The sequence below is a fragment of the Notechis scutatus genome, chromosome 3 (genome assembly GCF_049901735.1).
Source record: "Notechis scutatus isolate UNSWTSFEM ecotype Mainland chromosome 3, rNotScu1.2, whole genome shotgun sequence".
Taxonomy (NCBI): Eukaryota; Metazoa; Chordata; class Lepidosauria; order Squamata; family Elapidae; genus Notechis; species Notechis scutatus.
In genome coordinates, this window is record NC_142011.1 from 168,242,887 (window position 1) to 168,269,461 (window position 26,575).

Below are 26,575 nucleotides of genomic sequence, written 5' to 3' on the forward strand. Positions count from 1 at the left end.
AACTCAGTGTTGGTTACATCATACAGCACAGATCATTCCAATGATTTAATCAGGAATACTACTATAGTGATTTATACAGTGCTTGTTCGTGGGATTTCACATAGCAGGCACAAAAAGTACAAACCGTATCAGCTTTTCCCAATCTGATATTGGATGCTGGTTCCCATAATTCCACTTAGCAGATGGCTGGACATTGAAATCCAACACATCTGGAAGATACCTAATTGGGAAAGGCTGATGTTACAATACAGTAATGTTTCAGCCTCAGTCCTAAAAATATGCATACCATAGATAAGAGACAACTCAGTCTGATTTCCTGGTCAGATTACAGCACTATTACCATTTCATTCACTTTGAAAGATCGGAACATCTTTCTAACCATCTACTGCATCCTAGCTGGAGAAGGATGAACACCAACTCCTTCTGGGAGCTGGTGCCCATCCATCTTAAAATGGTCAAGATTAAAAAAACATTGATCTACTGCAGGGCTGTCAAACTCATGGCCCGTTGGCCAGATACGTCACACACTGGCCATGACCACGCCTGGTTTAGCAAAGGGAAAAAAAGTTGCAATATGTCACATGATGCTGTCATGACGCCACAAGTTTGACCTACTGCAAACCCATTGAAATCCTTTTAGGTATCCTGGATTGCACAACTATTGCTCTTTAATAACTGTTCACTAATCAAGAGTTGTTAAAAATAAATTTTCTCAACTGGAAAATTTCTCAATTTAACATGGTATGTAAAAACTATGTTTTTTAAAAAGACTATAGAATTTTAAAATAGGGAATTGAATGGTTAGTCTTTTCCATATCAAAGTCAGTGCTTCAGTCTAGTGACAGAGTCAAATGCAGGAAAAAAAACACCAGCTGAGTTATATGTCATGTAACTTGGATGTACATTTATCAATCTCATTGGTTGCATTAACATGGTTTGGCAAACATTTTTACTACTTGCTGTGTGGTTCAGTTAACACACACACACACACAAATACACACAGTTCTTTCGCCTGTATGCAAGCAATGCTTTAAATTCCTCCTTTCCTTCTGCAACCTCCTGTTTTTCAGAGAACACCTGTTTGGATGGAATGGGACTTTTGTTGAACTGCATAATTTGGGAGGCGGCTGCTGGAATAATTGAAGATCATTGCCTCCCTGTGGTAAGGAGATTCTACTAGATACTAATACTTTCCATGGTTGGAAGGAAGCCAACCTTTCTCTTCATTGATTGACCAATGTAGAGCTAGGCCTATACTTTTTCTTGAAGACCAAAGATGTATATTGCTTTTTATACTGTATTTCTGATTAATTCGTAGTGATTTTGAGGCAGGGATGTAAGATTTGGTGAGCATTCTACTTATATTCTATCATCTTTCCTGCAAAGAACAGAGAAAAATCAAAGCTTACTGTTCAAAGCAGTTTTGTAAGCAATGAGTAAATTAGCCAGATTTCTTTAACTTCAGCCCCTTTCTGATTATTTTTTGGCCACAGAGTAAATCTATATTCTCGGCAGTCCTCCAATAAGCCACTTAGCATTTATTTACAGGAGTCACAGGAGCTGCAGTTATATATATATATATGATTATAGGATATAGTTTGTTCAAGAGTCTTAACTTGATCTAATGTGACAGGCTACATAAATATTACTCCAAAATGTTTATTGTACAAAAATTAATTCTAGAAAACAATATAAGACAATTAGCTTCACTTTTTCAAGATTCCTATAGACATTGCAATAGATAACATTTCATTTTTTTCAGAAAACATTCTGTCATATAAAAATATAATTATTTACATTATGTCTACATCCTTAAACAAGGCTATCAATTTGTTTTTTATAAAAAGGCACTTGAATGGTATTGCTCATTTGAGGATAATTGCTCATGGTATTGCATTTCCTTTGTGCAATTAGGAAAATAAAGCTTTAAAGATATCCATTGTTATCCCCCATCCCTCACTCTTGCACTTATTCCCATTTTAACAATAAGTTCACAAGCCCAACAGTTTGTTACAAATAAAGGAATCATCATCAAAAATGTTTGTCATGGCAGTTTTACAAAGGCACATTCTGTTTGTTAAAACATGGCAAACTGGACATACATTCTTCTGTTCGTTTGAAATGATGCAATTTTCAGACATTTCAGATCACTCAAGAAGCACGCTATGCTAAAAAATATTTGACATTTACTGACTTCATGTAGAAAATGCCAACAAGTACTTGTGATACTTGGTATGTAGCAAAAATTTGGTTCTTTGGGACACTTTGGCAGGAATGGTCATTTTAACTGTGACATTCTTATAAAAATCAATTTGACAATTGCATCTTCTTCTATATGTCTGGTTACTTTTGTGTTACAGAAAAATCATGCTTAAACAAGTGAAATAAAACTCTCTTTTTTTTGCACCTCTTGGGAAACAGATGAACCAATACATGAAAAGGAGTGGATGTCTCTTTAGTTTGTGGCAAAGGCATGAAAACAGGTAAACTCAGTGAGCTACACAGCAGCCAGACTCCTCATGTTTGTGCAGAAGAGACATTCGAGAGAAAGTTTTAGAACAATTTTTGCACTGGTATTTCTTCACATCCGAATGGGTCTGCAGATGGGCCCTCAAGTTTGACCTGTCTGCAAATGCTCTGTTGCAATGAGGGCATGAAAAAGGCTTCTCTCCTGAAAAGAAGGGAAGAAGGAATTTAGTCACTTGAATGCTATAATAATGAAATGTGTATATTAAGTGGGCAAACTATTGGCATAGCAGAAGGAGGAGATGGGTGGATTCTAAATGCCATTAAAGGTTCTCTTCTTTACATTGTGGGCAACTCAGAGCTTGCAGAAAATCATGATGCATTGAATGACAAGTCACTAACCTATTCTACTTCAGCAGGTGCAGCCAGCACCCTGAAGGTTGGGCTCCACCCAACATTTCCATGTTTCCTCCATTCATTTACTGTATCCTGTGCAACGCCTTTTGCCCAAGGCTGCGATTTGTATGCTGTTGATGTGGATGGCAGAGGTCCCATCAGATTTAATGCTTTAGTGTTCTGCTTTTGTGAAACCAACATATAGATTCACCTATGATGTTACTTGCACAGTCTCATGAAAAAACATGATGAATCAAAGTTTGCACCTAATTGAACAGCTCGCTTCTGTTCCATAGCTTGAATTTATGTAATTTAATGCAGAATTCAGTTGGCTTGGATAGCTATACAGGCAATCCCCTTTGGAAATTCCCTTAGACTGTGCTCGGTGGAGTTTGCTGCCATATGAGTATGCACTGCATTATAATCTTGGAGAGTTTAATTAGAATTGTTAGACAATCTGAGATGAACAAGAGTTATTTCTACATAAACCAGGACCAAAGAGTATTCTGTTTTAGGATTAGTTGTGTATTCAATATATCCACAGTTGTATAAAACTTAAGGTCAGAGACTTAATCCCAGCTAACATTTAAGATCCCCTTTTAGGCTACAAATCCTAAATCAGAAACAACTGCAGTCTTCATCTCATTTATCTGACCAAATAATTGATTTCAAGCAAAAACTCATTTCTAAACAATGTTCAAAGAAAAAAAAACACCACCTCCTATGTCCATATGCTGACTAATGGGCTTTGCTGTATGCACTGCCTGGGCACAATTCTTGACTGTGCAGATTCTTGGAAACTTGATCTGTTTGCCTCCTATTCCCTCTGTGTCTGCTTCTTTTCTGATTCCTGCATGGATCATGTTCCAAGGCATTTTTATGGCCAGCTGGATCCCTGCCTTTTGACACCTTGCTGAAAATTTCAGAGAAGCTAGAAGTTGTCATGGCAGGACAAAATTTGGCCCACTCACATAAGAAAGTTTTTTTTTTAAAGGGAGGTGCAGTAGAAAATGCCCACTGAACATCTAAAAGACCAAAATGGAATTAATGTCTGTGTAACTGCAATAACTGAAGAAGATAAAAAGAGCAGTCAGTGTGTCAGTAGGGTCAACACAAAGAACTGTTGGATAGTGCTATACCGCATATGTGTAAAATCGTATCTCCTTCTTACCAGTATGAGTCCGGATATGTCCTTGTAGTAGCCAGGGTCGAGAGAAAGCCTTGCCACAAATCTTGCAGACACAAGGTAGTGTGTGGGTCCTGATGTGCATCTTTAGAGCTCCCAGGCTCACATATTCCTTATCACAGTATTTACAGCTGAAGGATTTCCTAGACTGGGCATCACAGTGCAACTGCTTATGTTTGGCAAGTCCCGAGAAAGTTGAATAGGTCTTGTTGCATAAACTACACTGAAATTTTTCAGCTTCAATTGCATGGGGGTGGGAAAGCTTGGACTGGATTCTCTCCTCTTCATCACTAATGGGGCTTTCTGAGCCACTGTGATCTTTGGACGAAGTGTCAGAATGGGGGGGTGGGCTGACTCTTCCCAAAGATGAAGGGTATCCAGGAAGAGGAGAAAGATCACTGGGCAAGGGGGAAGGCAGCAGCCCAGTTGTAGTCCAGACTGTGATTGGATTGTATGCCACTGAACTCAGGATTTCTGGCTGTGGAATTATCGGCATTGGGTAGCTCTCATAAAGGTATGGAGAAATAATCACTGGAAAGAAGACAAAGAGAGGAAAACCATTAGAAAATGAAGGAGATAATAGCCATACTACCCAGACTTACCGAGATGGGAAGGGATGAAATTGCCATGTCATTGGCAATTGGTTTACAGAGGTTTTTATATATATATAAAATATATATATAAACTTTACACTGTGCACCATAAACTAGAGGAGGTCCAATTTGGTCCAACCATAGTTCTCTCCCAGTTTGGTCAAGAAACCCAGCAGTAAAATCCAGATTGATCCTCCTAGGATTCCAAATTTCTCTTGTGCAGCAACGATCAAATGCAATTTTAGCAGCTAAGCCCCCCCTCCCCCCAAAAAGGGGGGGGGGTAGACGTTTCAAAATGTTGGTGCTGACACGTTTGTAAATAGGACGAAAAGAAAACACTGCCCAGGGGGACGAAAAAGTATGCTAAAGTGCACACGGGCAGTTTGGTGCAAACAGGCAAGGAGGTTTTAACTCCCGAACGACCGTTACCCCAAACGGAGCCCGACTTCCAGCTTCCATGCAGATTTCCCTCTGGCATTACCTGTATGTGTATCCAGTTCACTATAGTTGGGCTTTTTGGACGCGTTGAAATGTTTCTTCACCAAGAAGGACCGTGGCATTTTGAAACACAAGGACTGCTTCCCCCTTCCCGGATTTCCTCTCGCTGCGGAATAACGGTTCCCAGCTTTTGAGCAGCAGAACAGAGAAGAATCACTGCAGGGACATTGGTCCTCTAGTAGAACATCTCCTCCTCTGTTTGCCCCATGCAGCAAAATTATGTAGTGCAAAGAAGTCCTTGGAAAGTGCAGTAAATACCCCACTCATCAGGTGCAAGAGGGGAGGGGTCCGGGGACGCCGTCTCAGCCAATCCGGAGTTCGCTTGTGTTCTTTTGACAAACTCAAGCTTCTTTGGGCCGGGGACTTCTCCCGGCTCTTAGGAGGGAAGATCCAATCCCTTGGAGTTGCTCAGGACTTAGATCAAGTTTCAACTCCTCCCCTCGTGATGGCTGCAAAGGAGAGAGGAAGACGCTCCTCTCCAGCGGCAGGGCAAGGAAGGCGCTGGAGTCTCTCTGCCTGCCCTGCTCCTCCCGGGCGAATTCTCCTTGAGGAGATGGGGTGTGTGCGTGTGCATGTGCGTGCGTGCGTGGCGCCGCCGAGGGAAAGGGCCTTTTTGGCCCGCATTGCCGGAGCTGCGGAGTTCTGCGAAGCTTCTTCCAACGGCGCGCCTGCCTCCCAGATGTGCGCGAGGCAAGGCGGAGAAGAAACGCTTCCCTCGGCCGAGCAAAGAGTGGAGGGTAGAGAGGAGACGGCTAGTAGAAGACGTTAATGAGCGAGGCTTTGCTTTGTCAGAGCGGTCCACCCTATTTTGGAAATCGCTGAAAAACGTTGCCTAGCTTAACGTTGCAAAAGGCACAGTTGTGCCTTTTGAATCACAGAATAGTCCCGATGTAACCCTAAAGGTAGCCAGGCATACGAATACTGAAGATAAAGTATGCTTAAGTCGGATCCGTGTTATTTTGGACGTCTTTGGGTAAAAATAAAACCCACAAATCTCAATTCTTCAGATCAGCATAAGCCTTGTGCTTTGAACAAAACACTCACAATGTCAGGCGTTGCTTATTTCAGAGAAAAATCTCCTCGAACAGAGTTGGATTTTGATTCTAAGCAAGAGTGCTATGGAGGGCACAGAAGCCCTTTCTATTTTAGAATTTTCTTGCTGCAAGGAATTCTGCATTTCCTTCCTGGAGGAAATTGAGTCATTCCTGTAAATACTCTAGCACAGAATTAAATGCTCCAGTTAGCCCAGAGAGCCTGTGTGGAATAGAGGAAAGCTAGCCAACTCCCTCTAATATCATTTTTTTTCTGGCTCAGCTTTTTCTAAATTTGTGCTCTCCAGATGTGTTGGAAGTAGGTTTTGGATATCTGGAAGGCACCAGGTTAGAGAAGGCAGATCCAGACCTTTCCCCCAAAAATATAACTATGTCCTTTATACCTTGCAAATACTTTCGTTCTCACATGATGCAAAATTGGGTTGTTCATAAAATGCTCCCTGCAATTGATATGTAATTTAAGCCATATAATCATGTGCCCATTCTGTTTATAACTGAAATTTATTTCTAGTTCTATACCTTTATGTCTCCAAATTCATCTAAAAATTGCATTTTTACATATGCTGTTATCACAATGCATCACTAGATCAAGGTATATAAAGTGGAAGTAGAAGGTGGAAAGTTACAAGGAGACCACCCCAGTCTCCTTTGCAACAGGTGTTGGAGTGAAGATATGGAAAAAAAAATCTCTGTGGTTCTGTTAAGACTTGTAAGAGCAAAGTGCTTTGTCAAGCTGCATAACTTCTTTATCTGGGAGATGCCAAAACAAGTGCAGCAGTGGAGTTAATCTGCTTTCATGTAGAGATCCAACTGTTAACAGCCTCCAAGAAAGTCTTACATTGTTGTTGTTGTTGAAAGAACACCTATGCTGAAGAAATTTGATTGGTTTGCTAGCACCAAGCAGGATAGTTATTCTTTTTTTTACAATGATATGTGACTTCTACTTTGATGCAATGAAATCAAGAAAATAACTAGAGAAACTTTCCTAGGCATGTTTTCTTCTAGATAAATATGCATGCAATCAAAGACATTGTAGAGTAGAGTAAACAATCTGGTGCCCTCCAGATGTTATGGAGGATAGTTTTCTCATTCCCTTATCACTGGCTGCGCTGAGTGGTGCTTTGGGCGAGCTGCAGTCCAAATAACAGGAGCACACTGGAGTACTTATCTTTGTTTTAGTGGTTCAACTAATTTCCTTCTGCTTCTAGGCTGCCATTCCTGCATAACAATTGTTAAAATGTTACTTCATTTCCTGCTCCGTATGAAGCTTTCCTTCTTGCTCCTGCTTTCTTTGCCATTGATCTCTTAAATTTGATTTGTTTCGTGCAATTCATTTTCCCAGACAAAACTATTCACAGTGAAATGGGGATATTCAAAAGGAGCTTCTGGAAATCTGCCTTAGAATGCTGATCCTGGATAATCAATAATCAGGAATCTGATAGCACTTTTTCCAATTAACACATATTATTACAAATTCTTTTTTTTTTTTGCTAATACAGACAAACATGGCTGTCTTCCTATAGGGCCAACCATGGGTAGGAATACATTGGGATTATTTTAGTGCTTGATACATAGCAAGACGTAGTCTGGAACCCCTTCTGTGTGTAGCATGGTCTTCATAATGTACTTGCAGTCATTTTCTCAACTTCATATGATCAGAGAACATCACTAAGTCTATGAGAAATATCTCAACTTGATTTTTTAAAAAAAACCAAAAACGGATGCAGTATCCACCTCCCCCTCAGCAGTAACTTACTAGTAAAAGGGGTAGTATTAATTGTTGACACATACTGTATTTCAACAGTACATCTTGATTAACTTAAAGAACAATTATAGAATAGTTAGAATAGAATAGAATTCTTTATTGGCCAAGTGTGATTGGACACACAAGGAATTTGTCTTGATGCAAATGCTCTCAGTGTACATAAAAGAAAAGATAAATTCGTCAAGAGTCAAGAATCATAAGGTACAACAATAATAGTCATAGGGTACAATAAGTAATCAAATACTAGGAAACAGTCAATATAAATTGTAAGCATACAAGCGAGAAAGTTACAGTCATACAGTCACAAGTGGGAGGGGATGGGTGATAAAGAGTTATGAGAAGATTAATAGTAATAGTAGTGCAGACTTTGTAAATAATTGGACAGTGTTGAGGGAATTATTAGCTTAGCTGAATGATGGCGTTTGGTAAAAACTATCCTTGTTTCTTTCGTTGGCAGCTCTATGGCAGGGGGCCCAACCGCGGTCCGTGGGTCCTAATTCTGTGGCTGTGCAGTGCTCTATGGTGTCGTTTTGAGGGTAGGAGTTGAAACAGTTTATACCCAGGATGTGAGGGATCTGTAAATAATTTCACAGCCCTCTTTGACTCGTGCAGTATACAGGTCCTCGATGGAAGGCAAGTTGGTAGTAAAAGTTTTGTTTTTGTTTTTAAAAGTAGTAAAGGGAAAGGTTTTTTGGAAAAATAACATAAGGACTACAGGTTGCAAGTTTTTGTGTATGAAGTATTGGACAGACTTATTAGAATATCTATGTGAATCTATCTCAAATAGAAGATTATTTTTTTCATAGAATGTAGCAAAAATTACTTAACAGATGGTGTGAAATTCCCCAGTAGATTATCAGCAACAGTGAAGCAAAGCACATTCTGTCATGTGAGGTGCCTGAAATGCTTGCTCTTTTCTAAATTTCCACAACAATTTGATTTTTCTTTCAGTGCAGAAAATAAAGTTGACTCTAGCCTTTGTGAGTATCATTCCTACAATGTGACAATGTTCATCTGTACCAGCTGATGATTAATCAATGTCCATATGATCCAGAAGACAGTAAGAGCCTTATTCTCTGCGGTCTCATGCTTCATGCAGTTGCACCAGAACATCAGCATAGGAGAAGTGTGGTGAAGAAGGCCCTTGGGCTTCTCTAGCCAGACTTCTGTATAAATCATAAGGTCCTGACATGTCAGGCAAGTGGTGGGGGTAAAATGAATGATGTTGGGCAATGGGTGCAAGGCATGTTATTACATGGCTTTAGAAGGATATTAGCAGAATGTTGTTAACCTGAGTAGGTTTTCTGTCAAAAAAAACTGGGTGAGTCTGTATGAAGGCTATATGAGTCAGAGTCAGCAGGTGTTTAACGTGAATTTAGAGGGGGAGACTGTTCAGTTGAAGGCAACCAGAGATACTGTTGTGTTAGAAAGAATTGGCCCGAAGAAAAGATCACAATCAAATATAAATCACAGTTAAAAACAGCAGATCCTTTTGAAAAAGAGAGACACGTTTTGTGTTGTTTGCCAGGCCCCTCTTTTAATTCAGAAATCAAGTGTTGGCACTGTCTTAAATATTTAGGATAAGCCCATTAATTGCTTTATTGGCAGGTTGACTAATATGGCCATCCATGAACTCTTATTGGAACATTGATCCTATATTGTGGCAACCATGCCTGGCTAAGAGTGATAGGAAATTGGAAGTTTTAGAATGCAATGAGGATAGACTTCATTCAGAAAGTGCAATTTGAAAGATCTTTTTTTGATACACTGTTCCTAATCTCTGATGAAGGTACTAGGTCTTCCAATCCCCACTGTTCATTTCAACTCTGAGCTACAAATATTCTCCTTTATTAGTACCGCTGTTAATTTTCAAAGAAGCATTTTTAAAAATTTCCTATTTTATTAGTAGGACATTACTTCTGCCTTTTCTAAGGACGCGAGACCACTGGTAGATTAGAAATTTAAATAACTGATCATTCCAGAGCATACATCTGTGTCAGAATTGGAAACAGTGGAGCAAATGTAGGAAAACAAACAATACTACTTGAGTGTTCTGACAATGATATGATTTCAATCTTGTCTTGACACAAAAGCATCATATTGTGTATAGGTAATCCTCAACGTATGACTACAATTGAGCCCAAAATTTCCATTGCGAAGCAAGACAAGTGAGTTTGCCCCATTTTACAATCTTTCTTGCTACAGTTGTTAAGTTAATCCCTGCAGTTGTTACATTAGCAACACAGATGTTAAATGAATCTGGCTTTTCCATTGACTTTGCTTGTCAGGAGGTCATAAAAGGTTATCACCTGACACTGTGACCCTGCAACTAGCATAAATTGGACAATGAAGAGGTTGGGGAAGAACTTGGTTCAGTTCTGGAGCCTGGGGAAGGCACGGATGGATGCTCAGCATTGGACACAGAGATAGAGCCAGGGCCGTCTGTCATTTCCCAGCCAGACAGGCCTTTGGAGTCAGAGATGAGTGAGGAGGAGGAACAGCTGGGGTCTGTTCCAGATGAGTGCATGTGCAGAGCAGATAGGAGAGGTGGACAACAGATGACAATGAACTGGCTTGGGAAGCAAAACAAATGTGGACCCTGAATGGCCCCTCCCTGGCTGGGGAATAAATAAGAGGAAAGGAGACTGGTTGGTTGTTGGAGACAACTGTTTGCATTGCTGGAAAGTTTGCTCCTTGTGTGTTTCATGCAACAAAGACTGCCAGAACTGACTTTTGTCTATTTCTCTGTTTGAACTGACTTAATTTGCAGCCTCTCAACCGGGAACTCATAGCCTTGCATTTATCATAACGAACTGATAAGGATTATTGTTTCCGTTAACTTCTTGCAGGACTCTTGCCTGGACTTTCTGTTGGTTAATGCAGTTAATTCTCAATGTATAAATAAAGAGGTGAGGAATCTGTTTCTTGCTTCTGCAAAGGCTGGGTCAGAACTGGTTGTAAGTAAAAGATTATCTGTACCAGCTGATGTTTTGGAGTGGAGCAAGGAAATTATTTATCATTAATTTTTAGGGCAAAATGATATATATTTGAGGGAGGGGAAATGACTTCCCATTTAGGCATGGCTCACATTAAACCATGATATGCTATAAATTACACTGTGATGGTAAAGATTTAAACTAAATTTTGCTTCATTTATAATAGTAAACCATAAGTAGCAATAGCACTTAGACTTATATATACCGTTTCACAGTGCTTTACAGCTCTCTCTAAGCGGTTTACAAAGTCATTGTTAACAACATTGTTTTACCCTAACTGTTTTGGGTAAAGATAATAAAATGATGAATCATGGTTTGTCAGATAAAGTGTATGTGACTTTAAGCTAAAGGAATGTAATTAAGGGTGCAGCTGTAAAAGTACTATATAAGCAGCAAGGCACTCTCTGGCTCTTACTGGCTGGCTTATTGAAGACTGCGTTCTTGCTGGATCGGGAGGAGAAGAAGTGTTGGATTACTTTGAAGATATTTCTCAACGGAGAGAAGATAAGTTTTGGACAGATTTATTATATGTGTACTGACACTGGCTATTGACACGGACTTTGCAATTAGAGTATCCTCGACAAGACTTGACTGAATTTGGTATTTGACTAATGGACTGTTTATAATGACTATGCTATAATTCTTAAATGGAATAAACTATAATTTTGATAGCACAAGCGTATCTGTATTTTTACTGCGTGTTAACTAGAAAACTTATCTCACACATTTACCTGTCTTCCTATCTGACTTCGCTGCACATTCTGTTTAGTTTGTTTTCCTTAACACCCGTTGGGGAATCCAGGCTTAACAAGTATTTGCCCCCAACAACCTGGGTCCTCATTTTACCCACCTTGGAAGGATGGAAGGCTGAGTCAACCTTCAGCCTGGTGAGATTCGAACTGCCAAATTGTAGGCAGCTGGCATCAGTAGAAGGAGCCTGCAGTACAGCACTCTAACCACTGCACCACTGTGGCTCGTGCCATAAACAACAGTTTCATCATATTGTAAGCTGCCCAGAGTCACTGTATCACTAAGACGGGCACAAAACCATTAAAAATTAATAAGTAAGTAAGTAAATAAATAAACAAAAAACCACAATGATAGTATTGACTGTCTGTGCTGAGTCAAAACAATATAGACATACAAAATAACATGATGTTATTATAAAAATAAGTATGCATGGGGGATATTTCACTTTTCTAGTGATACAACATTATTAATTTCATTTTAATAATATACTATGCTTATATTTGGGGAGGAAATTAAGATTCTGATAAAAAAAATCACAAATTATACCACCTTGTGTGACAATTCAGAAGTGACATTTATTGAATTTAAAGAGACTTACTAATCAGCTGTGTATATAATTACAATCTGGACTCGGTTCAATTCAAATTATTTAAATACATATTAAGTAGTGAAGTAATAAAAATATGTATAAGAAGGCAAGATCTATTGTTTTTATTGGTGTATGGATGAATAGGATTCCAAATTATTCCTCCTTTTCATTTTTAGTATATTTCTTTCATAATGCTAAGCACTGAATTACATATTCAATAAGCTCCATTTAGAAGCCCCACTTTGTCAGGGTTTGACTCTCCTTCTTTCACCTTTCCTTCTATGAAAGGAACGTGCTTGACTCCTAAGATCAAAGGTTTTTTCAGAAGTTGGTCTCATTGCTCATACGTCAGAGAAAGATTCTTTTGAATAGCACCCAGGCTAAACCCAGGGAAGCCTATTCTACCAATACTTCAGAAAACAGGCAAAAACCCATCCCTTCCCAAAGACTTCTTTAAAAATATTCCTTTTAAATTCTGGATTTAATTTTTGATTTTGATTTTAATTGCATTATTTTTTATTATGTTTGTTTAAAAATATGTTTTTAATATCAATAAACCTCTCAGCTTTCGATAAACAAAAGTGCAAGACATAAATGCAATCATTAAAAATGGAAATCAAACTTTAAGTTAGTCGCACAATGTTGATAGAACTTCATTGAACCTGCTTTTGTATGGAAGCATAGATACCTGTGATGATGTCATTATAGGTTTGATTTTATTGAAATATAATCCTACATAAATTTAAATGGGAGTATAATTAAAATCCGTGGGATGTACTTTTAAAGAGATTGGAATAAGTACTAATAGGAATTACAAAGAGAAATCAAATAAAATAGACTAGAAGAAAAAAATAGAAGAAAGTACATAATGTTTTAAAAATATTAGCGATCTAAATTGTGAAACTCAAAAAACGCTTCAGCAGTACAACCTCTGAAAAATTATTTCACTATAGAGCCAATATTTACATACAATTAATGTGGAAACTGGAAGTAATAAGAGCTTTGGTGAGAGAATTTCCCCACCTTTATATGTCAAGGAATAGACTTTGTGGTTTTTTAAAAAAAATTCAACAAACACTAGTAATTCCATTTTTGAAGTATTTCTGAACATTTTAGTTCACTGGTTAAACTGGAGTATTAACCAGGCATTTGGTTGCTGATCAGCAATGAGGTAACATTTTAAAATGTTTACATGCAATCATTCCAAATTATAGCTGGCAATAAGACTTTAATGCTAGGATCCCATCAGCAGAAAAGGAGTATCTTCTGACTGAATATATTCTGAAGTAAGTGAAGTAATCCACATTGTCATTTAAAGGAGGAAAGCCCATAGTCCACAGTCAAAAACTTCTTGAGAACACCGTTGATTGCAACACTATGAAACTGGGCTAGGTTTGATTTAGTCTCTGAGGCTAAATTTAGAGTCCTTATTCTCAAGGTTTGTTTATTATTCTGAACTTGTCATATCCTTTGTACTTCAGGGTGAAATTAAATGTTGATGATAATTAAGACAAAATATTCCCCATTGCTGAAATGTTGACTTCAGAACAAATTCCCTAAGTTTTTTTATGGGCATTTTCCTTCCCTCCCTCCCATGTGAAAAATCAAAGCAGATCAATGGAATATCTGGACTGTAGCTAGGCTAGAAGTTGGAAAGCATCATGAGTTAAAGCTGACACCACCTATGTAGTGGTGGTATTCATTTTTTTTTTACTACCGGTTCTGTGGGCATGGCTTGGTGGGTGTGGCATGGCTTGGTGGGCATGACAGGGGAAGGATACTATAAAATCCCCATTCCCTCCCCACCCCACTAACCTGCGTTCCAGCTCCGTTCTCCTGTGCAGGGCAACAAAAGAAGACCCAGCTGATCAGCTGGGACTCTGATCAGCTGGGACTTGGGAGGCAGAGAATAGATGGGGGCAGGGCCAACCAGAGATGGTATTTACCGGTTCTCTGAACTATTCAAAATTTCTGCTAACCTGTCAGAACTAGTTGAATATCACCTCTGCACCTATGCATGCTTAAATATTATATTTTCCTGAAAATTTGAGAACTGTTTATGTGCACCTGTTTACAGAATCAATTAAGAAAACAGTGAATGTGGTAGATGCAAAAGTTTGGATATCATTTCAGTTTGTACTTTCTAACATCCTCTTTGTAGAAATAACAACTTGCTTCCAATAGCTACTGTAGCTAAGACTCATTATTATCTTTGGATCCTCCCCTGCCCCCACGCTTCCTCTTCTAGCTCAAAAAATATGTTTAAGTTTCCTTGCATGTTTAAGATCTCACCAAAGTTTTTTTGATATTATTTGAGTATAGAAACTGTGACGCCTATACCAAATCTTTTTCCTTATAACCTTTCTTTCTCTCAACCTTTTTTTCTTCATGGCTAATCTGGAGGTATGTTTCAGATTGTTAGTTTTTGATACATCCAATGTCTCAGTCTATGGTTTATAGCAGGGGTGTCAAATTCTATTTCATTGAGGGCTGCATCAGGGTTGTGTTTAACCTTGGGGGGCTAGGGTAGGTGTGGCCAGCTCAATGTCACTTGTGTCCCAAGCTCCGTTTTCGGCTGTGACACCCTCCTGCAACCCTCTGCCAGTGAAAACGGAGCTCAGGAGGGCCATGTGGGGCTGTCGAGCTCCATTTTCACTGGCAGAGGCACCACAGGCCAGTCCTTCAATGTTTCCAGAGTGGCCCCACAGGCCAGATCTAAGCATTCCACAGGCTGGATCCGGCCTCCGAGCCTTGAGTTTGACACCCTGGTTTATAGGGATGGAGAAATGAGGGAGCTCCATATGTCCTGAAATATAGTTCCCACCAGGTCAGCCAGCATGGTCAATGGGGAAGAACATTGGGAGTGATAGTATTTTATTGTTCAGGTGCTCAGTTTCTTTTTCCTTTTTTTAATGTTTCAAACTGCATTGGCTCTGAGAGCTTAGGAGTTAGCAGATTTGAGCTGATTTCTACATGCCAGCAAAGAGTTAGTTTTGTGCATCTTTTTTTCTAGAATCTAATAGCTCTCTGGATTTTTGCATTTCAGATCTGGTAGCTGTACTGGATCTAAATGCACAGAAGGGCCATTTTCGTGACCGTACCACAATCCCTTTGTATTTCATTTCTGTCAAAAGAGATGATCCTATAAGGCATTACAATGGGAATATCTGCGTCTGGGATTGATTGCTTAATATAGCAAACTACAAGTTAAAATGGAAATTGTTACATATTTAAACCTTGGAATGGCATACCAATTGAGATAGTGTATTAGACTCCTCTAAGCGGGAAGTAGTACGAGTTGTCTTTCTATTGCAGTTTAAACTCTGTTAAGCAACTTAAGGCCATAAATGAAACAGTATGTAAAAACTATATCATGCTATATTCTACTTTTTAAAGTGTCGTGCTAGTGCTTAAAAATCCAATCTGAATCATGTGATAAGGGAATATTAATCCTTTTTCTTAGTTCTACCAACATGGTAAAAGGAAATCCTCCATCCCAGTCTCACACACCCATGTATGTATGTCTGGAATACAAAGAAAGGAGATGGATCCAGCCATAATAGTTTTTTTATATTATACAGTATATAGTAAATTTTAGGAAGAGACGTGCATCATGCTTTGAATGGTGAATGTTTGAATGTTTTTTCATTCTACCTGTAGCCTTCCTAAATGTACTTTTGTAACATCAAATCCTGCTGGCTTTGTTTAATTCTGATTTGCTGTTTACTCAGTGACTTACTGTTCAGTCCTTGCCTCCTGGATTGTCTTTGGCTTCTGCTTGTTCTTTGGTCCTGAAAAAGGACTTTGCCCTAATGATCCTGTATCTCTTCACCTGCTGTTACACATGATGTAGGTACTTTATATTAAAGCTCATGGCAAAAAGCATTCATTTAAACCAATGTTTTTCAGACCCGGCAGCTTTAAAAAAAAAGCTAGCTGGGAAACTCTGAGAATTGAAGTCCACGCATCTTACATTTTCCAATTTTGAAAATAGTACTTTAAATCTAAGAATCTGAAAAGTTATTTTATCAATAACATAAAATATTTTAATGCCTAACCACCCACAGTAAATTTAGCTACTTCCAAAATGGCCTAAATTATGATCTTTAAGAAATCTCTAAGGGAAGACAGGCGTATTATATTGAGCAATCACCAAGAAAGCTTTTTAAAATCCAATAAAGGTCTCTGGCTCTAGTGGAAGATGAAGAAAGCAGAACTTTACAAATCCTTTCCTCACCCCATCCAATATCTATATTTAATTTAAATTTACCTACAATTTAATTTAATCAGATCCAAAAATGTCAGATGCAAAAACTGTCAGAATTAGTGGGGTAACAGATTTTTTTTACGTAAGCAATAAAACAACACAGTTAAATTCTGCTGTACTTCCCCATGTTGCATGCATCTGGACCTCAAATCCAGTTGACAGATTTATTGTGGAAGGATGAGTCAGCTGGATTGAATTTTTGTTAATCATTGCACGTCAATGCAATTCTTCCCCAGGAAGATCTTGAAAAGGATTCCTACAGAGTGAAACAGGCTTTTAAATCATTATTATAAAGTTAGGAAGAGACACCTGCTGGACAATCCACACTGTGTACACCAGTCTCAACCAGCCTCACAGACTAAATCATAATGTTTTTTGCTTTAATCAAAAAGAGATCTGTTATGCCACCAAGTGGTCAATCACAGAATTTCATTTAGAATAAATTTCGGATTAAAAGTACTGTCAATTCCCTAATTATTTCAGTGAGTACCCCTAGTTATGAAATAACTCTCTTGATCAGATTGTATTAATTTAGCAAAGTAATGTAATTTCTGGACGAACAAAATTTGTTTCCCCCTTAGTCAAGGTTTTATAGTGCTTTTTAGGATTACAATGTTTTGCTCTCAAGTTTATTTCTCACACCTTTGTTTATTATCAAAGTAAAACCCAGAAAACTTGGCTAGAATTTTAATGTAGGCATCTATTGGGCACAGTTTATTTGTACACTGAATCAATAAGAGCATAATCATGGATTGGATCATACTTCAATTACCTGTGCAAATTAATACCTTTCAGCATATTGACTTTTTTCCATTTGGAAATTGTGATGTAGATATTCATTTGGCAGCTCTTCCAATTTGTTTCCAAGCAAAAGTTTACTGAGCCTGCAGGTGATTTCCCACAAATAGGACAGTGGTGGTATTCAATTTTTTTTACTACCGGTTCTGTGGGCATGGCTTGATGGGCATGACATGGCATGGCTTGGTGGGTGTGGCATGGCTTGGTGGGCCTGGCTTGGTAGGCATGGCAGGGGAAGGATACTATAAAATCCCCATTTCCACCCCACTCCAGGGGAAGGATACTATAAAATCCCCATTCCCTCCCCCCACCCCCACTAATCTGCTTTCCAGTTCCGTTCTCCTGTGCAGGGCAACAAAAGAAGACACAGCCAATCAGCTGGAACTCTGATCAAATAGATGGGGGTGGGGCCAACCAGAGATGGTATTTGCCGGTTCTCCGGACTATTCAAAATTTCCACTACTAGTTCTCCAGAACATGTCAGAACTGGCTGAATACCACCTCTGAAGTAGGACTAGGTGTTTGGCTGTACCAATCTAACACATTTTGCTCTCTGAAGATAAAGGCAAGGCAGCAATCCAGTCTGACACTTTATTTGGTATCAGACCATGTACTCATGCCAGATACTCATGTTTCCATGCTGAAAATGAAGATGAATGCCTCCGTCAAAAAATTATTCCTTGGTGAAAGCTTTGAAATAATGTATTTATTTGAGCATACTTTATTACATGAAAATGGAAAATTGCTACTAATGCAGCTTATTCTTAGAAGGTGAAAAGCTTGAATGGCACAAAACATCAGACTTTATAGCAATAAGGCCATTAGAACCTGATTATTACAGCAGCCTTGAGGACTGGGATGCTGTAATACAGTTTCCTCTGATAATGGAGGGTTTGATGATTGATGTTCCTACCATTGTATGTATTGTTGTATTCAATGCTGATGTGCTTTGCTAGTATTTTGTATTTGGTTTTAGCTCAATTTATGCACACCCTATTGTATGCTATAAAGAGTTGCTCACCATTGGAGCAGTCTCTAAGTCCAATGAATTAAATAATAAAATAAAATGGCTCTGAAGAGTCATATTCCTTTAACCATCTTATAGACCTATCTTTTTCTTAAAAATTGTGCAAAACAATATGGAGATACTATACAAGTTTTGTTGAATAAATCTACTTTTGGTAAGAGGAAATTATAATGACAATATAGATCAAATGGTTGATGACATGACATCCCAAGAAACAAGTCAATTTGATTTATTTTTGAGTTATTTTTCAAACAACTTTTTGTATTCATGTTTCTCCAAACACTAAATTCAGTAGTAATCTTGGCTGGAACACAAAGAAATTAGCACCATTCTTTGAGGCAGGAATAACTTCCTTCCAATAATATCTTCCAACCCTGGATTACTTTTGCTGAAAAATGATGGTGAGTAGACTTTGTATTTCCACAGAAAAACCAGTTACTTTAGCTGGTGATTGGCCAGCTTCAAAAAAGAAGCTTCCCATTGATTCAAGCATCTGTTTAAAGAAGTTAAGAACAGTCACTGGGATGTTAGTAAAGAAAATAATCCATAAGAATAATCTTGTTCTACCAATTGTCAGCATTGGGAAAAACCAAGACAAGGATTTCAAAAACTCACTCCAAGTGCATGGAGAATAAAGCATGCTTTTGCTTTGTACACGGTTAATTTCATGGAAGTGTGTCATACCTAGAGGTAAACACAGAGTAATTGGAGGCTTGTCTGACAAATAAAAGTTGTTTATTTATTTATTTTATTTATTTATTTGATTTGCCAATTGTTTACAAGATAATAAGTATAAGTGTATACATAGTTGTGAATACATGAAATGGGTACATATAAGAAAAATAAAAGAAGAATAAGAGAAACAATAGGACAGGGACGGTAGGCACGTTGGTGCGCTTATGCACGCCCCTACAGACCTCTTAAGAAAGGGGTGAGGTCAATAGTAGATAGTCTAAGGTTAAAGTTTTTGGGGTTTGGGGAAGAAACTACAGAGTCGGGTAGAGTATTCCAGACATTGACCACTCTATTGCTGAAGTCGTATTTCCTGCAATCAAGTTTGGTGCGGTTAACTTTGAGTTTGTATCTATTGTGTGCTCTTGTGTTGTTATGGTTGAAGCTGAAGTATTCATTGACAGGTAGGACATTGCAATGTATGATTTTATATACCATGCTTAAATCAGACCGAAGACGGCGTAATTCAAGGTTTTCTAGTTCTAGAATTTCAAGTCTGGTGGCATAAGGTATTCTACAACGAGTAGAGGAGTGGAGAACTCTTCTTGTGAAATATTTCTGGACTTTCTCAACTGTGCTAATATCCGATACGTAATGTGGGTTCCAGACTGATGAACTGTATTCGAGTATTGGTCTAGCAAATGTTTTGTATGCTCTGGTTAGTAGTGTGATATTACCAGAGAAAAAGCTACGTAGGATTAGGTTAACAACTCTTAATGCCTTTTTGGCTATGTAGTTGCAGTGGGCTCTAGCACTTAGATCATTAGAGGTGAGTATTCCAAGGTCCTTTACAGAGCTTGGGTCATCAACAAGATCTTGACTATTCAGCTTGTATTTTATTTTCTGATTTTTTTTTCCAATATGTAAGACAGAGCATTTATTTGTTGAGATTTGAAGTTGCCATTTGTTTGACCATTCTGATACATAGTCAAGATCTTTTTGTAGGGTAGCAGTATTGTCTGTGGTATTGAACAGCTTTACATCATCAGCGAAAAGAATGCAATTGCTCTTGATATGATCACAGAGGTCATTCATGTAGAGTATGAAGAGAGTTGGTCCTAGAACACTGCCTTGGGGGACACCACTATTGACAGGTACAGAATTTGATAGGACGCTCCCAATTTTGACCATTTGTTGTCTGTTTGCCAGGAATGCTTCTATCCAGTTATTCAGTTGTCCAGAGATACCATAGGATTTTATTTTTAGGAGTAGTTTGTCGTGTACCACTGAATCAAAGGCTTTACAGAAGTCTATGTAGATTGCATCTATTGCTTTGCCCTGGTCGAGTTGTGTCGTCCATATGTTTTTGCAGTGTAAGAGTTGCAGATTACAGGATAGTTTTTTCTGAAACCAAATTGTTTATTGGAGAGTAGGTTGTTTGTCTCTAAGTGGAGGATGATGGATTGGTTAATAATTGATTCCATGACTTTACAGGTGACGCAGCATAAGGAGATTGGTCTGTAATTTTCAACTAGGCTTGGGTCTCCCTTTTTGAAGATGGGGATGACTGTGGCTTGTGACCATAGGTTAGGCAAGGAGCTGGTCCTGAAATATTTTTCAAAGATTATGCTTAGAGGTTTGGCTATGGCAGTGGATAGCTTTTTTAAGAAGTAGGCACATATTCCATCAGGTCCAATAGATAGAGATGGTTTTAGATTGCGTAGTGCTTTTTCAACATTGTCTTCTGTAAAATCGATATGTATTAGATCATTGTTGTTATCTGTGGTACGGCTAGGAAATACTGGGCATGATCCATTGCTGTTTACAAATACTGAGCTGAAGAATGTGTTAAAGATGTTGGCTTTAGTGGTGTCGGTCGTTGCAGTCTTTACCATCAGGTCCTATCAAGGGTGGGATAGACCGTGAGTCTTTTAGTTTGTTGTTTACAAAATTGTAAAAAGCACGGGTGGAATTGGTGCTTAGAAGGTTTTCCTCTTGTTTAATGTGATAATTGATGCATTCGGTCTTTATCTGGTGGCATAAATTTTTGTATCGGCTTTTGAAATTGGCAACGTGACCAGATTTGTTTTTCCGCCAGAGTGATCTCTTTTTGGATTGAAGTTTCCTTATTGTTATGGGTAATCTGCTTTTTTGTTTTGTTTTGGGAGTTGTTGTTGGTACATATAGTTTGATGACTCTTTTGACTTCAAGTAAAAATATGTTGTAATGGTCTTCAACAGTATTGCATCCAGTGAATAGAGATTGCCAATCAAGGGATGAGAGATCGTTGTCTATAAGATCATAGTTGCCTTTTTGAAGTTACAATTGGGGATTACATCATTGTGGTGATTTTTGTGTGGGCGTATGTTGAGACAAAAGTCAATCATATTGTGGTCACTGCTGGAAAAGGGTTCTTTAGTTTGTATTCCGTAAATTAAATTCAAACTATTGCACAAGAGGAGATCGAGGCAGTTGTTTAGTCTAGTGTTGTTGGTTACTAGTTGTTCCAGTCCCAGATTTGTAATAGCATTGTAGAAGGTTGTGTGTCTGATTTCAGTTGTACATTCATTTAGGGTCCAGTCAATATGAGGTAGATTGAAATCACCAAGAAAGATAAAAGGGTATGGGCAGGATGCAGCCCATGTTAGTAATGTATTTAGCTTGTTTACATGTTCGATTTCATAATCAGGTGCTCTGTAACATAGTAAGAATCGAATTGTGATATTTAAGGATAGTTCACAGATGACGGTCTCAGGAAGAGCAAGCTCCTGGGTAACTTGGATATTTTTTAGATGTAAGGACTTTTTATAGAAGATAGCAACACCACCTCCTCTACGAATTTCACGATCTGATCGGTAAACATGATAGTCCCTTACTGTGGTAATGGAGTCAGGGAGAGATGCATTGAGCCATGTTTCACAGACAAATATAATGTCGAATTTAGCCATATTTAGTAGGAGGAAAAATTCAGGTATTTTATTCACGAGGCTTCTTGCATTGAGTAGTTTGCATTTAAGGCCAGTAGTAGTTGGAATTGAGGTAGTTAGGGGCGTGCATGCCTAGTCTTGGGTGATGGTGGGATGGTGATGTTGACTTAATGTGTACCATGTCTAGTCTTTTTTTCAATTGTTTATTGTATCTTGCTATATTTGAACAACATAGTTATATGCACTTTTAAAAAAAATGTTTGGCTAGCATGGGGGTTAAATATTTTGTGTTACAGTCAAAGAGTTTTTAAAAGTCAGAGTTGTGCTAAAAATGAATAATGGGGATGGTTTTAAAAATAGCATAAAGGGAAATAAATGCTAAATTGCATGACCTCTGATTTTAGAGCTGCCCGCCACTAGTCCATTTTTACCCATCCTAGTGCTTCCAGATATGTTATTTGATAATACTCAGAGTTCCCAGCCAGCATGTAATGAAGTAGAAAGTAAATGGTCTGTACAATATTGCCAAGAATTCAGGAAAGACTTTGCATAAATTGCACATAATATTCCAGCTGTAGGCCATGCCAGATCATTAGTACTGTGGCCAATCATGAATTTGAAGAGCAAACACAGAGCATCTGTTTGGAATTCCCTTTCTTGTTCTTCTCTTGAATGCTCTTATTAAGATGTCTGCTCTTTTCTATTTTGACTTACTTGCACACATCAATGCTGCTTTGGATATAATAAATAATAATCAGTGTCTATGTAAGGGGAATTGGGACAAATAATAAAATGTGCATTATGACATCATAACACAAATCCTACAACTTCATTAGTTGCATCAGATACATGTAAGGCGGGGTGTCAAACTCGCGACCCGCAGCCCAGATGCATCCCATGCTAGCCATGCCCATGCCCGGTTTAGTGAAGGGGAAAAAAGTAGTGAGATGTGATGCCGTGAGAAAGTGAGTTTGACACCCCTGATGTAAGAGCAAGGTTTGTATTATGATATCACCAGATGTGTCATGTGGTGATTTTTAATTATTGACTAGCTGCAGGCACTGATGTCATATATAATATATGACATCAGTATATATTTTTATATATATATATGACATTATATATATATATATATATATATATATATATATATATATATATATATATATATATATATATATATATATATATATATATATATATTGTTCGGCTTGGTTCGGGTATTTTCCCACGTCATTGTAGTTGTTCTTTTAAAGTTGTAGCAACGTTTCAGCAGAATCTCATCTGCCATCATCAGGCTTCTGTATTGTGTCCGTCTGTGAGTCAGACTTTTACAGTGGTTTCAGATTTGAATTTGGGGCAGCCTATTGCTGTGCCAGAATGGTTTTTTCTTCATCCTGATTGGTTGGGAGTCTTGGTCTGTGTTTATTGGTCTCGGAGTTTGCTGTGTTCTGCTTGATTGGTGTCTCTAATATCTTCTGTCTGTTTTTTGGCTCTTTTTGTATCTTGATTGGCTGGCAGCATTGTGTTGCTTTAATGGAGGCCTTTAGTGCAGCTTGGCTTCGGGTAAATGGACGGCTATCATTAGTTAGGAAGCTGGGTTTCATCTGGGTGCCTGGTTGGGATGTGTTTGAGCTGGAGGTATCAGGGGGGATCTGTTTGTGCCCAGGTGTTTGCCTGGCTTGTGGTGTGGAGATTTTTTTGTTCAATGGTTTTGGTGCCATTGAAGTTGATGCTATGACCTGTGGCTTCCATGTGTTGGACTAGTGAGGAAGTGTGTTCCAGCTTTTTGACTGCATTTTTGTGTTCATCCAGGCGGGTGCTTATTCTTCTATTGGTCTGTCCAATGTATGTGGCGGGCATGATGCACAGGGGACTTCGTATATGCCTTGGTTTTCCAGGTCAATTTTATCTTTGGGGTTGCTAAGGATGGCTGCTATTTTTCTGTCTGTTTTGAAGGCAGTCCTGATGTGATGTCTGTGTAGTACCTTATTAATTTTGTCTGTAGTACCTCTTATGTAGGGCAGGACAGCTGTTCCATAGGTCTGTTCATCTTCTGGGTCTCTATTATGTTTCAGTGTGTTTTTGTGGATCAAGTCCAACTAGTCCAACACATGGAAGCCACAGGTCATAGCATCAACTTCAATGGCACCAAAACCCTGGCCACTATAGAAAACCCTAATCACAGAATCATCAGAGAAGCCATAGAGATTGAAAAAAGACCAGAAAGCATGAATAGAAGAGATGATTCCACCAGGCTGTCAATCATTTGGAAGCCTGCACTCACAAACAAAAAAATCTCCACACCACAAGCCAGGCAAACACCTGGGCACAAACAGATCCCCCCTGATACCTCCAACTCAAACACATCCCAACCAGGCACACCCAGATGAAACCCAGCTTCCTAACTAATGATAGCCGTCCATTTACCCGAAGCCAAGCTGCACTAAAGGCCTCCATTAAAGCAACACAATGCTGCCAGCCAATCAAGATACAAAAAGAGCCAAAAACAGACAGAAGATATTAGAGACACCAATCAAGCAGAACACAGCAAACTCCGAGACCAATAAACACAGACCAAGACTCCCAACCAATCAGGATGAAGAAAAACCATTCTGGCACAGCAATAGGCTGCCCCAAATTCAAATCTGAAACCACTGTAAAAGTCTGACTCACAGACGGACACAATACAGAAGCCTGATGATGGCAGATGAGATTCTGCTGAAACGTTGCTACAACTTTAAAAGAACAACTACAATGATGTGGGAAAATACCGAACCAAGCCGAACACCATACATGTAAGTACCCGCGAAAACTTAAGAAAACATATATATATATATATATATATATATATATATATATATATATATATATATATATATATATATATATATATATGACATATATATATGACATATATATATGATATATATATATATATATATATATATATATATATATATATATATATATATATATATATATATATATATATATATATATATATATATATGACATATATGTAATATCACACTACTAACCAGAGCATACAAAACATTTGCTAGACCAATACTCGAATACAGTTCATCAGTCTGGAACCCACATTACGTATCTGATATTAGCACAATTGAGAAAGTCCAGAAATATTTCACAAGAAGAGTTCTCCACTCCTCTACTCGTTGTAGAATACCTTATGCCACCAGACTTGAAATTCTAGAACTAGAAAACCTTGAATTACGCCGTCTTCGGTCTGACTTAAGCATGGTATATAAAATCATACATTGCAATGTCCTACCTGTCAATGAATACTTCAGCTTCAACCATAACAACACAAGAGCACACAATAGATACAAACTCAAAGTAAACCGCACCAAACTTGATCGCAGGAAATACGACTTCAGCAATAGAGTGGTCAATGTCTGGAATACTCTACCCGACTCTGTAGTTTCTTCCCCAAACCCCAAAAGCTTTAACCTTAGACTGTCTACGATTGACCTCACCCCTTTCCTAAGAGGTCTGTAGGGGGTGTGCATAAAGCGCACCAACGTGCCTACCGTCCCTGTCCTATTGTTTCTCTTATTCTTCTTTTATTTTTCTTATATGTACCCATTTCATGTATTCACAACTATGTATACACTTATACTTATTATCTTGTAAACAATTGGCAAATCAAATAAATAAATAAATAAATATTGCTCTCCAAAACACAAAACTAGTAATACGAATTTTGAGACTGGTTTACTGATAGTCTTGACCAGCTGCTTAGAATATATACATTTTGTAAACTACTACCAATGTTCTCAACAGTTTGAAGGACTAAACAGAGAAAAACAATCTGTCCTAGTTTTGTAATAAATATATTCTTGCTCAAAGGGCAGTGTAGTCCGAAGAAACAGACCACTGTGCTTCAGCTTGGGAAATAATGATTCACTGTAAAAATTTATGAATGTCAAGTCACTAAATTCAAGTCTGCCTTGAATTTAGGCAACAACATATGTTTGCCAGTTGACCCCTTTGAAGCCTTTGAAAAAAACATCTTCAACTGAATTATAAGAGGAACACCTGTATTGTAGGTTTATATGAATGTAAAAATATAAGAGCATGCAGAAACACCATGATAAACAGCAAGATACAAAGGCTAAAAGCAGCATAAGATCAAAAATCTCTCCAAGTGTGTTTCTGAAAGATTGATATTCAGAGGCATACTGTACCTACCCTGGAAGTAGTATATACTGCAATCATGTCTACTAGTCATTAATAGCTTTACTGTATCTCTATCAATTTGTTTAATCTCCTCTTAAAGCTTGTTCTGCACATTTCCACTAAGCACTGTAAGGAAAAAGTATTTCTTTATGTCTGTCCTAAATCATCTACAATTTTATTGGATTAGCCCAGATTTTGCCGTTATTCGTATTTTCCATACTGTGAATAATCTTTTTTTGGGTTTAAAGCAGGCTACACTGCCAGGTATCCAAATTTCTTCCCATGCTCCTGTCTTATTACTCAGCATAACCAAACACCAAGCATTTTTTTCATGGAAGAATTGCTATCCCTTCATTTTTGTAGTTGATTCTGTACCTTCTGATTCTACAA

The 26,575-nt window shown here is 38.2% G+C and overlaps 1 protein-coding gene across 1 annotated transcript; it reads right to left on the bottom strand.

Annotated features, from left to right (window-relative positions):
- Positions 1-1,643: 1,643 nt before the first annotated feature.
- On the bottom strand, positions 1,644-5,532 carry SNAI2 (snail family transcriptional repressor 2). The gene is made up of 3 exons (XM_026670413.2): positions 5,123-5,532; positions 4,034-4,579; positions 1,644-2,671 (listed from the first exon to the last, which is right to left on the bottom strand). The coding sequence occupies exons 1-3, from the start codon at positions 5,199-5,201 to the stop codon at positions 2,490-2,492; spliced, it is 807 nt and encodes a 268-aa protein (XP_026526198.1). The 5' UTR covers positions 5,202-5,532; the 3' UTR covers positions 1,644-2,489.
- Between the last annotated feature and the right edge of the window lie 21,043 nt (positions 5,533-26,575).

What these genes read in the sequence shown, in the direction of transcription:
- SNAI2 (XM_026670413.2), bottom strand. Translation starts at nt 5,201, where the DNA reads ATGCCACGGTCCTTCTTGGTGAAGAAACATTTCAACGCGTCCAAAAAG. An exon ending in TGAACTGGATACACATACAG is followed by an intron (nt 4,580 to 5,122) that starts GTAATGCCAGAG and finishes TCTTCTTTCCAG; the next exon opens with TGATTATTTCTCCATACCTT. An exon ending in ACATATCCGGACTCATACTG is followed by an intron (nt 2,672 to 4,033) that starts GTAAGAAGGAGA and finishes CCTTCTTTTCAG; the next exon opens with GAGAGAAGCCTTTTTCATGC.